Source organism: Plectropomus leopardus, chromosome 7, assembly GCF_026936395.1.
Source record: "Plectropomus leopardus strain MGB_pleo_1.0 chromosome 7, ASM2693639v1, whole genome shotgun sequence".
NCBI lineage: Eukaryota > Metazoa > Chordata > Actinopteri > Perciformes > Serranidae > Plectropomus > Plectropomus leopardus.
In genome coordinates, this window is record NC_142182.1 from 38,124,505 (window position 1) to 38,139,784 (window position 15,280).

The following is a 15,280-nucleotide window of genomic DNA, read 5'->3' on the forward strand; positions in this document are numbered from 1 at the left end:
ATAAATTCAGCATCATATATCATCCAGCGTAAAATTTATGCATTTCTCTCAAATTCGAAGTCAAGTTCTTTGTACCATACGTTAAGGGGGCGTTTTCACCCAGTATTGATGAGAGACAAATGTTTATCTTGCTTTGTTCTAAGTCTTTCAATTTTGCATCACATTTGGGGTTACACAAACATACCAAAAAACGTAGCTGTGCTGCTCTGTAGTAATCTTCCAGGCAGGGTAGAGCCAATTCCACCTTTGTTTTTGGGTAGTTGGGATGTCTGAAATCTAATCCTTGGTTTTTGTTTTCCTAAAATAAAAACTGAGATGATGCTGTTCCATTCGTTAAATTGTTTAGAGGGTTTTTCAACAGGTAAAGATTCAAAAAAGAAAAAGTAACCTGGGTAATATGTTCATCTTTATAGCATTATACGATTGTACATATTCATTGGTAATAGTGACCAGCAATTTAAGTCTGATTTAATATCAGTTGTTATTGGGAATATAATTGTGTACATGGATAGTGATTAGATCTTCTGGTATCCGTACTACTAAATATTCAATTATGTTACATTTCTTTTTAAAACTACACAGTCCGGAGATATTTTCCTGTGGTTCATAGTTCAAGGTAAGGGTCTGGGTTTTATGTAAGTTTAATTTATAACCAGAGTATGAACCAAATTCTTTAATGCAAAGACAATAATTTTGGCAAAGTTGCAGTAAGGTTGGTAAGGGTCACAAGGATGTCGTCTGCATATAAACATACTGAATGCTGTGTATCTCCAATCAATACCACTGTTATATCCTTGTCTTCTCTAATGGCCTGTGCCAGTGGCTCCAAAAATAGAGCAAAAATTGTGGGACTAAAGGGGCTTCCCTGTCGACGTCCCCTTTCAAGAGATACTGTTTCGAATAAATTTCCATTTATTTTAATTCTAGCTGAGGGAGAACAGTATAGGGAGTTCAGACATCCTATTACCTGATTATTAAAGCCAAAAAGTTTAAGGACCACAGATATTCCCATTGAACTGAATCAAAGTCTGTCTTGGCATCAAGGTCTATAACAATAGATTCCATGTCACTGCTTCTCATATGGTCTATGAGGTAGAGAGACCGTCTCACATTGTCATGGGTTTCCCTGTTTTTTATGAAGCCTGTCTGATCTGTGTCAATTCGATCTGGGATTATATTTTTAGGGCCCAAGCACCGAATGGTGCTAGGACCCTTTTGATTATTATGATTATTAGGCGGTGTATAGAGCATCACAAGACAAACAAAAAAGTCAGTTGGAGCCATAGTCTAAACCCAACAGAAAATCCATCATTTTAAGTTGAAAAATAATTTGTAGCAAATTTTTGCTACATGGGGACAAACCTAGGTCGGGACAAAACCTAGTTTGCGACCCATTTGAGTTTTGGTCCAATGGTGTGGAAGTTAGAGGCTGAGAAGTTACGTTTCGTCCCGAAACAGGAAGTAGTTTTTAACTCAGTTGTACATGATCCAATCTGCATCAAATTTCACGTTTGATGAGAGTTTCGCCCTGAACACATCTATATGACTCTTTTATGCGATTGTTAGAGCACCACCTATTGGCGCAGGAAAGACAAAGTTTTACAGTAAGGGGTCCAGCTCCTAGCAGGTTGACTTGATTGATCTCAAAACTGTGTCAAAAAATCATTAAGATGTTGGTGATGTTTGAAAATGGATATTGTGAGTTTTCATCAAATGGCGTTCCCATGATGCCACGGCAAATTTCGATGTTACAACATGACAACAAAAACTACTTTTTTTACACTTTGATGTTTCCCCTAGAGCAGGTTAACCCCAGCGACCTCATATTCAGTCATAATACTGCAAAGTCTTTAATGATACACTGAAAAAAATACTTGCTGTTGCCATGGTAACACACTAAATTTTGCATAGACATCAATAGACCTATAATGTGTTATTTAATATAATTCTTTTTGCTGTGATGTGCCAAGATGTGCTCTGTAGCGCCACCTTCTAATTTTCAATGAAGCAGCCCCCGCGAACCATTTAACCTAGAGCTACAAAACTTATAGCATAATTGCCCAAGTCATATTTGAACATTTTCAGAAAACAAGAAAAAACACAGTTTTTAGCAAGCACATTGGTATTTTTTAATGAGATTGTAACAGTAAGTTCAACCATATGTGTGAACAAGTTTGCCAAAAAAAAAAAAAAAAACACAACATCAACTGCATAACAAATAAAAGTGACTTAGGCAGAATATGCCATGACTTAGGCAATTTTTCTCTTACATATAAATATAAAGATAACATAACCAAAGTTGTGTTACTTGTCTAACCTTAACCAGGTTGTTTTAAATGTCTAACATTAACCAAGTTGTTTTACTTGTCTAACCTTAACCAAAGTCCCACTCAGGTGCTGTGTGAACTCGTTTTCACAGTCTATTGATGAAGGAGGTTGTCATAGTACTGGTGGGCCACTCTTGGTAGTACTGGTTTCATTGCCTGCAAGTCATTGAATTTCCTGAGAGTAATTGGCAACTGGGCAGGAAATAGTGGAACCAAGTGGTATGGTTCTTTGGGGATGCTGAGTCGCTAAGGCAGGTCCTCCGAGTCAGACTCAAAGTCCAACTTGTACTGCATTCGACCATCTGGCAAGTACTGGAAAGCCCAAAGGTCATGGACTGTGGGGTCGCCAACTTTTCTACCTGGTTGAATGTTGGTGACATAGGCCCCAGATAACTTCATGAAGTCATTGTGGTATAGCTGGGTGACCTTGTATGGGGATGGATGCAAACGTGCAGTCTCAAAGATGACAATGTAATCACGTGAAGTGTGAATATCTTTGATGGTACGCTATTCAATGAGGCTATGCATGGAGTCACACTCCATTTGTGTGTGCCCTGCAACCAGAAACTTTTGTTCTGTGGTGACACCATGCTTCATGGCCAGATCTAGGTACGCGTTTGTAATGGTACAACATCGATTTTGATAGCCGCAACCATCACTCCAGACTATGACTTTTTCAGTGTTTTGGTCGGCCCCTAGGACTGACTTGAAGTGTTTGTACTGCAGATGGGCAAAAACCTCGCTGCTAAGGGAGCCCTCATGCTCCTCCCAGGCGTAACAATACCCATCTTTGTTACCCAGGTTGAAGCAAGTAAAGTTGTGCATCTGTAATTTAGTTTTATAATACATCGTGCTTGCTTTTGTCTTGGGGCACAGAAGAACGCACTGAAGATCCATTGTCCACACTGAGAGTTTGTCACTGGATTCTTGTTTATCCTTAGCTTTTTCAGCTTGAGCTTGAGCCTTTAATTTAATGTGAGTAGTAAGGGTATCCTGATCTATATTTCCTACCTTGGAGCCGATACATACGTCACACTGGTCTTTTTTTGGTACGAACATAGAGTATTTCTGCTCACTGAACGCTCTTCGGAAATATGCCTCACTCACAACACGTGCTCCACTTTTACCAGCAGCTTTCTGGTATTCCTTGTGAAGGTCACTTAGAACTGTCCCTGGTCCAGAAACTTCTTATCCTGACAGGAGGGAACCTGACGACAGTAATGGGATGGAACGGTAGGCAGCCCAGAGAGCCATTCTTTCTGGAAGGTCTGGTCAGCATCTGATATGGGCATATGTGGACCAGTCTTGATCTTGGGTTTGGGCGGATCAGTTTTGGTTTTCATGTCCACAGCTAACCATGAGCCGATGGTTCTTGGGGCGATGCCAAGGGTTGAACAGAAAAGAATCTTACACACAGGTAGTTTACATCTGTCTGCCAGTTGCAGGTGGTATGATAGGGATGTTTTTCGCCTTGATGCAACACGTATCCACTGCTGATGCTTGAAAATGGATATTGTGAGTTTTCATCAAATGGTGTTCCCGTGACGCCACGGCGAATTTCAACGTTGCGACATGACATCAAAAACTGTCATAACTTGACCCCAGATGGTCAGATCTTTCACACATTAGATTAGAGTTTAGGTCTGAACATATCTGCAGCAAAATTTTGAATCACAGTCATAGCACCACTTAGTGGTAACAGGAACTTACTTTTTACACTTTAATGTGTCTCCTGTAGCAGATACACCAGAGCAACCTCAAATGCTCTCATAATACTGCAAAGACTTTCATGATGCACAGAAAAAATGCTTTTGAGTTTTCATCAAACGCTGTTGCCATAGTTACACACTATTCGCCATAAAACAGGAAGCACTTTTTGAGGGCCAAGTCATGCACCAGTACTCACCAAAAGTGGCACAGACATCAAAACTAAACTGTGATAATTGATATGATTTTTTTGCATTAATGTGCAAAAATAGCTCTTGTGCACCCCCTAGGAAAATTTCAACAAAGCAGCCCCCGCAGACCATTTAACGTAGAGCTGCGAAACTTGAGAATCATGTTCAAAAACCTAAGACCTACGAAAAAGCCTCTTGGCCCTAAACCCAACAGGAAGTGTGCCATTTTAATTTGAATTTTCACATTTTTTGTAATTTTAGTGTCTCTTGGGTTACACTTGTCCTACAGATTTCATCTGATTGACTTCAAATCTGGACACCAGTATTTCCAGTAAAGTTGGTGATAAATTGCTCGCTGTTGACATTCTGGACAGGAAGTTGTGTTTAAGAGACTAAAGATGCTTAAAAACTCACAAAACGTGGTATACACATCAATAGTCCTATGATATGATATTTGATATGATTCTTTTTGCTGTGATGTGCCAAAATGTGCTATGGAGCGCCACCTACTAATTTTCAGCAAAGCAGCCCCCGTGAACCATTTAACCTAGAGCTACAAACTTGAGAAACTTATGTAAAAGCCCAAGACCTACAAACAAGCCTCTTGGAGCCATGACCTAAACACAACAGAAAGTCCACCAATTTTAGTTTTATTTAAATTTTTTGGCCAATTTTTGCAATTTCTGCTAGAGCCCGACTGATTTTTCAGTACACCCATATCAACACCTGATACAAGCATTTCACAGAAATAATGGAGCAAATCAGCCTTGGCTCATATTTTTCCCAAATGTGCTGATAGGAAAACACCAGACCATATACTGCAGGAAATGATGCTGGGGGTTTTTAGAAATAGTTGCCTTCTATAGCTGTCCACTAGATAGAGCTCTTACTCCATTGTTCAACCATTGTTTGACTGCCACACAGACACAGAGAGAGAGAGAGAGAGAGAGAGAGAGAGTCAAAGTGCTCTCTTACTTAATTGTTAAACTACTCTAGACACTCAAGGACATTGTGACAGAGAGCGCTGCAGAACAGTGGACAGTGGTGCAATCAGTCAGAGTTTTTATACGGTAAGCAACATTGAAGTACATACTGTCATGTTAAAAAACAATGGCATCATCTTCCTGCAAATGAACAAGGTGATCTAAGGTTCCAGGGTACAGGTGGAGAGGACTATGAACATGCTGACTTTATTGGACTAAGCAATTTTTCAGAATCTCTCAGCGGCATTATATTTAAGTAGCAACAAGAAACACATTTATGGAATGCTTATTGTGATCATCAGGGAAAAAGGAGAAATATACTGTCATTTTTTCCTATGCTTTTTGCTGTGAGTAAACCCACAACAATGCTGTAAGTGGCAAATCACAAAGCACATACACACACCTGCGAAACACATCTCCAGCCTAAGCACTACAGTGAGGAAACACTAATTCACTGCTGCGTGCAGTGTTGCCCTTTTTCAGAGAGATGCGGTCGCATCAGTCGGCGTCCAGCGAGTAGCCCCGAAGTGCGCGGAGGTGCGAAGGCCCGTTCATCGCTGCTTGCAGTTTTAATTTCAATCTATGATCAATGTTTAGAGCAGATATAGGTCTATACAAACTACATTCTTTCTTATCTTTTCCCATTTTTGGAATTACTGAAATTACTGCTTGTCTCCAGGACAATGGGGTCTCCCCATCCCCTAGCACATAGTTAAAACATTTCTTTAGTATTGGTATTGTTATCTGTCTAAAGGTTTTGTACCATTCCCATGTGTAGCCATCAGTACCTGGCATTTTATTTGATTTTAGTCTTGACATAGCCTTGCTTATTTCTTCTTCTGTAATGTCTTTGGTTAATGTTTTATTTTGTTCTGTTCCTACAGATGATAAATCCAAAAGACAATAAAAATGTTACGACACACATGACACGGCTGCTAAGTCAGCTGCCTGATGTTGAGCATATAACTTTGTGTAGTATGTTTCAAAGGATGTTCGTATGTCTTCCAAATTGTGGTACATCTTATTGGTCTGAGGGTCTTTGACTTTATGTATAAATCTTTCCATCTGTTGTTTGCGTATTCTCCATGCAAGTAGTTTCTTAGATTTAGGGCCATTTTGATTAAAAAAAAAAGTTTTAGCATTAGTTTAGCTCTCTTCTCTATTTGATTTTCATATATATTATTTAGAGTTTGTTTTGTATCCTTAATCTGATTTAGGATGATGATGTCGTTATATTTCATGTGTTCATTCTCCAAAGATTTTATTTTTTTAGTCAAGTCCCTAATTTCTTTTTCTTTTTTTCTTTTGAGCAGACGACTCAATGAGGTTACTACCGCTACTGACTGCTTTTGCAGCATCCCACAATATGCTGGGGGAAACAACTCCATTATTATGGGTCATATCATTTTTAAATTCTCCCTCTATATATTTTTTCACACTGAGGGTCATTCAGAAGGCTAGTGTTAAGTCTCAAAAAGGTTCTTTTTGGTTTATTGTCTAAATGTAACATTAAGTATACCCCTGCATGGTCGGAGATATCCCTATGTTACAGTCAATAATCCTATGTCTGTCTGGGTTAAACATAAAAAAAAAAATCAATTCTTGAGTACATTGAGTGTGAATGAGAGAAAAAAGTAAAACATTTATCAGATGGATGTAATTCCCTCCATATATCTACCATACCTATTTCTCTGAGCAACACTCCTCATCTCTTTCCACAGATACCACATTAAAAACCTTCCTGATCAACTGTTTATCATTCCCTGGTGGTCTATAAAGATTCGGTAATGTAACTTCTTTATGGTCAGTAAAAACAAAGAAATTCCCCTCTTTATCTGAAATTTCTGAGATCAATATAACTACCCCCCTGGCTCATCCTCTTTCATCAGAGAAATAATAGGAGTTTTTAAATCCCATTTTACATAACTTCTTATACTCAATATTCGAAAGGTGTGTTTCTTGCCAAAAGATTATATCTTGTTTTTCTATTTTCTTTTTAGCAATTGCCTTACTTCTTTTAATGGGATTATGTAACCCATTTACATTGAGTGTGATTACTTTTTATTTTTGATGAAGCATTTCAGTCATTTCCTCAGAAAAGAAAGAAGAAGTTTAACAGATATTTAAGCATTCCCAGATGACCTGAACAATAGAACATATGTCTGTGTATCAAAATGAAATTTACTATAAATACATACAAGTTTAACACAAGTGACTTCCATCTATTCCCAGATGTGGTCAATATAAAAATCCTAAATTTACAAAGAAAAAAAAAACACCTAGTGTCTTAAAAATCCGTTCTGGTTGTAGATATAATCTTACTGGCTTCTATGAAAGTTATGCAAGTAATTTTCAGTTTTTCATGTAGTGTCTCTAGTGCATTTAAACCCCTTTAGGGGTCTGTCTGGAAACGGAGCCTCTTTTCCTTGAGTGTTTTTCTGACTGTGAAGTTAGCCTTTCTCTTCATAAATATTTCGGTCGGGTAATCTTGTTAAAAAAAACACTCTTTTTCCTTCAAAGTGAATCTCTTTCTTTTCCCAGGCTGAGCGATGCACCAGCTCTTTGGTTTTATATTCCATGAAATAGACAACCACAGATCTTGGGCTGGAGCCTGGCAGTGGAATATCTCAAAGATATTCCACATGGCGAATTACTTCCTTCCCATCCAAAATCTCTGCGTACATTTTCCGCCTTTCACTGAAATGGGTGATTGCGTCACTCAATAGCCTTGACTTGTTTGGGGGTGTGATGGCCCGTTCATCGCTGCTTGCAGTTTTAATCATTTTTATTTTTTCACCAAATGAATCACATTTTTGGAGGCCTAAGCATGCTTAAAAACTCACGAATCTTGCTATTCTTGTCCGGCCAGGCAAAAGATTTCGTATTTTGGTGTTTTCAGAAACAGGCAGCGCCCCCTAACGTGTAGCCCCTATGGGAAGTTCACATAAAGTTTCACCTACAATTACGCAATTCTGTACATTTATGTATCATGCCACGTCGCACAAAAAAGTTTCCTGGACTCATTCCCCAAACCCAACAGGAAGTTGGCCATTTTGATTTTTGTACTCATTTTTGGGGATTTCGGGCCTCGTACTTTTGCCATTTTGTCCTACTGGATTCAATCAGCTTCAGGATTGGTGTGCCCATTCTCAACCCCTTGGTGATGAAAAGTTATCACATCACAGGTCCGCTCAAAACTTTTACGGTTTTCCCTTTACGTGGCATACAATTTTGATGTCTTGCCATAAAAGAGGAAATTGTTGTAACTTTGTTGTACATTGTCAGATCTGCCTGAAACGTCATAGGTTTCATTAGGGTGCTGCCCTGAACACATCTGTATGACAATTTTCACTTGTTGTCATAGCACCACCTACTGGCAATAGGAAGTAAGCCTTGAGGGACAATTATCATTGGATTTACTTGATATTTACATCGTTTGGTCTATAAATGATGTACACCAAGATAACATGGAATTTGAATCCCCTCCACTGCCACCTAGTGGCCACTGAAAATACTACACCATGTGACATACCACTGGTTCAACTGTTAAAACCAGTTGAACTGGTGGTGACCAGTTATTATAGGATACACTGAAATAACTCAGTCATAATAATGAGAAAAAAAGGTCTATATAACCTATTAGTAATTAGCATATGCTACAACTAAACAAAACTAAACTCAACAAATGTTTGTTGATGAATTCCATTGAGATCAAGATTATGCTTTTAAGGAAGACCTGTCCAGGGCAGGTAACAAATAAAAAAATCTATAACAGTCAATCTTACAATTAACTCACAATATTGAGATCAAGACAAAAATATTGTGATAATAAGGGCCCGAGCACTGACCGGTGCGAGTACCCTGGCAACCCTTCCACTGCCACCTAGTGGCTGCTGGAAGTACTACAACATGTTAAATGGATCACTCCAGAGTCCAAACTCTGCATACATTATCTGACTTTCACAGAGATGAATGATTACTTTAGCTGGAGTCCCACCAGTACCCCCAGCATACATGTGTGAGTGTGAGGGCCCATTAATTGCTGCTTGCAGGTTTAATTGATTTTCTTCTTGCCCAGGCTTGATTTGTGAGTAGGGTAGGCACAGGATTTCAGGTGGAACTCGAAGACAATAATGTACTCACAGTTCAAAAAGCTGCAGATGTTCAAATATCTGCCAGGACAATGTGGTCAACATGGGGTTCTTGGACAGGTTTCTGAGGAAAAGAATGAGAAAGACACGCAAAGGTAAGCCCTATATCAAAAACAACTTTAAAATGATTAAAGCTCAGACTTACAAAAAATTTTCTATTTTGGTGGTTTTGAAAACAGGCTTGGCAAAAGGGTACCACAGCTCCCCCATAACGTGTAGCCCCAATGGCTGTTGTCACCTACAATTATGAAATTTGGTACACTTATGTATCAAGCCCAGACACACAAAAAAGCCTCTTAGACCCACCCCCGAAACACAACAGGAGGTTGGCTATTTTGATTTTAATTTGGTGCTCATTCTTGGCTATTTCAGGCCTCGTACTTTTGCCATCTTGTGTACAGGATTAATTCGATCAACTTCAAATGCTGTGTGTCCATTTTTAACCCCTTGGAGGTTAAAAGTTATCACAGGTCTGCGCAAAACTTTTGCAGTTTTGCCTTGACGTGGCGTACAATTTTGATGTCTGGCCATAACAGAAAAATTGTTGCAACTTTTGGTTTACATTGTTTGATAAAGGTCCCACCCTGAGTACATTTCTGACATTGTGTCACCTAGTGGCCACAGGAAATATTAACTTTTTTTTATACTTTTATGAATTTGGCCTACACAATTAATTGGATCCAGTTGAAATTCTGTCTGTATGATCTTAAGACTTTTATGGTTTTCCAGTTATCTGACGTACAATTTTGATGTTTTGCAAGAAAACAGGACATTGTTGTAACTTTGTTGTACATTGTCAGATCTGCCTGAAACGTCATAGGTTTTATTAGGTTCCCGCCTTGAACACATCTGTATGACAATATTCACTAGTCATAATAGTGACATCTGCTAGCAGCAGGAAGTAAGCCTTTTGACGGATAATTATAATTGGATTTACATGATATTTACATGGTTTGCACAACAAATGATGTACACAAAGTTACATGGAATTTGTCCCTCCTCCCCTGCTACCTAGTGGCTGCTGGAAGTAATACACCATGTGAAACAGCCCACTCCAATGTCTAACCTCTTTTGTGTATATATTCCGACTTTCACAGAAATGAAGATCGCTTTAGCTGGAGTCCTGCCACTACCCTGACATATTTGGGGGTCCAAGGGCCTGTTCATCGCTGCTTGCAGCTTCAATTAGGGCCCCAGCACCGAACGGTGTGAGGACCGTTTTGGAATGCAAGGAACTATTAGGGCCCAAGCATTAAACGGGTGCGAGGACATTATTAAAATCCAAGGAATTCTTCTTCTTCTGCTTCTTCCTATAAATGAATTGCCTTTTGGCCATTTGCCTTTCTCAAAAACTCATGAAACTTTGCAGCTTTGTCAGGTCTGTTGAAAAAGTTGATATTTTAAGGTTCTCAGGCGCAAATTTCAAAAAATGGCTGAGGAGCGCCCCCATTACATTTTTGTCAGTCCCCGTCACTGCTTTCACCTACATTAACCAAAATTGGAAGACTCATGTAGCACCCCAAGATGAACAAAAAAGTATCTTGGACCCATTCAGCCAACCCAACAGGAGGTTGGCCATTTTGATTTAAAGTTGCAATTTTGGCGTGTTTTTGGCCATTTTCAGGGGTAAGAATTTTTCGATCTTCTTCTACAGATTTCATCCGATTGCCTTCAAAATTTGAACATCCTCTCAGAAGGCCTGGGACATCAAAAGTTATTAAATCTTGAGTTTTACTGGGCAAAACATTTCCATGTCTCACCATGAACCAGGAAGTAAACAGGAAGTAGTTTATGACTCTGAGGGACATGGTCCAATCAGTCCCACCCTGAACACATCTACATGATAAGCATTACCATTTTTTATAGAGCCTCCTACTGGTTACAGGAAATTAAATTGAAATCATACGTGTTCTTCTTTAATGCTTTAATGCATATCTCCTACATGTTTCACTCAATTAACTTCAAATGTGGTCTACATTTGAAGTTAATTGTAAAAATGACCTTAAGATTTGTGACATGAAAACAAAAACGAGTTCTCATCACACCATTTGGGCGTGGCTTGGTTTCCACCTTTGTTGTTTCTCCATGACACAGGAACCTCCTTACAGGTTGAACATATTCAGCTCAAACTTGGTACGAAAAGCTTTGAGATCTTGACCATGCCTGCTTGTGATTTCATAGGTGTTTCATGAATATCGTTGCAATGGCAACATGATCTTCAACGCCTAACAGGAAGTTGTTGAAACTTCACTTTGCATCAACTAATTAGTCCCAAATTTTACAGGTGTGATCAAGATGCGGCCCTGAACACAGCAACATGTCAATTAAGTATGATACTCACAGTGCCACCAATTCAAAAAAGGAAGTAAGCCTCTTAACACAACTATACTTTGTTTTTACATGATATTTACATGGTTTAGTTATTTAGCAGTGAGCCTGATTTTGATGTACTAATTCCTCTCCACCCAATTTGTGTCTTGGCTCCTCCTTCAGCTCTTCCAAGAAGCCTTGGATGACCGGGGTGGTTTGCCTGGTATGGTCATTTTGGGGTTTTGTCTTCTTTTGCTGCTGCTCTTCCTGCCTTCCTTGTAGGCACAGGAAGGGCAGGGACATATGCAAAAAGCTAAGGGTTTTGATCTGCTGGCTTCAATTAACTATTAAGCATATACTGATTAATTATAGTCTAATTTCCTTGATATGTTACTTAGTAGAGAGCCTAAAGTTATGCTAGTTCCTCTAAACCCAATTTGCATCTAGCTCCACCTACTTGCTCTTCCAAGGCTTCTTGGAAGGCCAGGGAGGTTGGCCTGGTATGGACATTTTAGGGGTTTTGTTCTTTTCCTTCGCTGCTTTTTTTCCTGACTGGTCCTGAATGAGCTAGTATTAGGCACCAACTGCCAACTGAAGAATGTAGTACTTATGTACCCATGTACAGTTTATGTACCCACAGGTGATCCTGGCCTTTAATATTCCAAAACAGAAATCTTTGAAATTGAATGGATGTGTCTGTAAACATGCAAAATTATGTGCATGCATGCTAACATATAGGTTAGTTGGCAATGACATAAAAATTCTCTTATTTGCTCTAGTATCTTCCATCTGACAAATTAATATGATAACAGTTTTTATTGATTCACAGCACAATATAATAAAATTATAATATAGTGTAATGACCAATTACTTTGTAAAAGTCCATAGAATTGTGAGAGAGTATTTTGTTTTGTTCTCAGGGTAACTAGGATCTAGATTATGTCCATTATTGCATGTGGATCCAATGGGATCTGCTAGGGGGCCATTTTGAACAATGGCTGCCACAGCAACCAGGGTCCAAGTTTGTTATGGCCCTATATCCAGTTTTGTTTCCATATCTATCAACACATCTGCCAGATTTCTTGCTTTAATCACAAAATGAACAATTGTTCTTATATGAGATAAACACCTAAATAGTGTATCACAATTCAGTCCAATACAATGGCAAAGCAGTTAATTTCCATAGTTTTATAAAGTGCTGCACTTTTCATGATTAGGCTTCAAATAACTCTTAACATATGGCTAACGTGTGAATAAAAGTAGTTGAATGACTGTGTAGTTTGTGGCAGGATTAACACTGCATAAAATCAGAGTCATGATGAGAATTTCGGCAGACAGGTTTTTTGCTGTTTGGAAGATCCTCTCTGACTCGCAACGATACTCCCCTGAGGACCGGCCACTCTCAGTGACCACAGCAGATGTGAGAAAACTCCTGCTGAGAGTGAATAGAAACAAGTCCACAGGCCCACACCACATCCCAGGATGAGTACTAAAAACTTGTGCTGATCAGCTTAATATTAAAACTGACATTTTTAACAGCTCACTCTCACAAGAGACTGTTTCCTCCTGCCTCAAGACAGCCATCATCGTTCTTGTACCCAAAAAGTCTGCTGTGTCTAGTCTTAATGACTACTGCCCTGTGGCTCTTACCCTCATCCTGATTAAGTTCTTTGAGAAATGAATTTTCCATTACATCAAAGACAACATCCCTGCCAGCCTGGACCCTCACCAGCATGCTTCCAGAACCAGCAGATCCACAGAGGACACCTTATCTACTGCTCTTCATTTAGTCTTCACTCACCTGGAGAATAAGAACAGCTACATCAGGATGCTGTTTGTTGACTTCGGCTCAGCATTCAACAGAATCTCACCCATGAAGCTCTCTCCACTCTGCAAGTGGATACTGGACTTCCTCACATGCACACCCCAGAGAGTTAGGATTGGCAGTCACACCTCCTCAACATTAGTGCTCAACTCCGGAGCCCCCCAGGGCTATGTCTCTCAGCCCCCTCCTGTTCACACTGTACACTCATGACTGCACTCCCAGACATTAGGAGAACTCTATTATGAAGTATGCGGATGACACCACCATCTTTGGCCATATTATAAACAACAATAAGAGTTCATACCAGGAGGAAATCAACAATCTTGCAGAGTGGTGCACAGAGAACAACCTACTGCTCAACGTCAGCAAAACCAAGGAGCTGATGATTCTAGAAAGAAGGAGGCAAAGACACATACCCCTGTCTACATCAGTGGAGCTGAGGTGGAGCAGGTGAACAGCTATAGGTTCCTTGGAATCACGATCACTGATGATAATGTGTGATCTTGGTCATCACACATTATCACCCAGGTTAAAAAAGCACAGAAAAGGCTCCACTTCCTATGGAAACTTCGGAGGGCCAAATTCCGGAGCAAGATCCTGGTTAACTTCTACAGAGGAGCAATAGAAAGCATACTGACTGGAAACATTACCAAATGGCATGGTTCGTGCACGGCCCAGGACAGAAAGGCTTTAAAGCAGGTGATTAAAACTGCCCAGAACATCACTGGTTCCAATTTACAGAGCATCAGTGACCTTGGTGAAGTGAGGTGTCTGCACAGAGCCCAACGGATACTGAAAGACAGCAGCCACCCCAGCCACTGTCTGTTCACCGTGCTGCCATCTGGAAAAAGATACAGAAGTCCCCGCTGCAGAACCACCAGACTACAGAGCAGCTTCTTTACCCAGGCTGTAAGACTACTCAACTGCTCCTACACCACTCCGACACCAAAAGATTTAGCAGGATTTAGGATCACCTTTGAATTCCATTTCTTCTTAAAGTACATTTGAGAATTATGACAATAAACTTACCTTGTACCTTGTACCTGTTACACACAGCTCGACCAGACCTTATTTGCCTCTCACTGTGAAAATCAATCAAAACATCCAATCATCCTGCTTCCCACTGGTTTGATTAATCAACAACTCCCCACTTTACCTCCACCACCAAAAACTCTGTCTTCTATTAGTATAATTGTAATTGCATTTAACTAAAAGTGGCAGATAGACACGTTTTGCTATTACTAACTTTCTAACAGCACACGATTTTAGTTGAGTCTGACCCTGAAGTTCACAAGACAGCCCAGATAAGATGCCAACCCCCTGCAGCTTCTGCTAAAAAAAACACTTTAACTTCTGTCTTCCTGTTGGGTGGGGGTCCTCCATACTGTTATTCAAAAGAGAAGATTGTCCTCACCCTTGAAGCTTTTTTTCTTGCATAAAACTGAAAATGTCATGATTGGCTGCTGTACAGTCCCCCTCCCCCTCCTCCTTTGTGTGTTTCTCCCTGTCTGCATACCCTTCTGTGCCCTAACCTGAGTGTGTGTGAGTGTGGGCATTGTTTGTTCTCCCATAGGCGGGGCCAGGTGCAGGCAATCTCCTGATGAGCTGATGGTCTACTTAACCTGTGGCTTCAGACCTACTTGTACAGTATTACTCCTGCCAAGTGGTAGATGTTCCTCACGGCCTCTCAGTATTTTGTAGTCTCCAAGAGTTCGTTTTTTTGCCTGTGCGGCTTACTCCTTTGTGTTTTCCCCTCTTGTCTCAGCGTCGCTGCAGCTCCTTGCTT

At 39.9% G+C, this 15,280-nt stretch overlaps 1 protein-coding gene across 1 annotated transcript in view; it reads right to left on the minus strand.

The window, feature by feature from the left end:
• The window catches only part of LOC121950400 (NT-3 growth factor receptor), a 269,926-nt gene that overhangs the window by 173,876 nt on the left and 80,770 nt on the right, over nucleotides 1–15,280 (minus strand). The window contains exon 4 of the mRNA XM_042496388.2: nucleotides 9,352–9,423. Within this exon, the coding sequence (XP_042352322.2) occupies nucleotides 9,352–9,423 (72 nt within the window). The remainder of the gene's footprint in view (nucleotides 1–9,351; nucleotides 9,424–15,280) is intronic.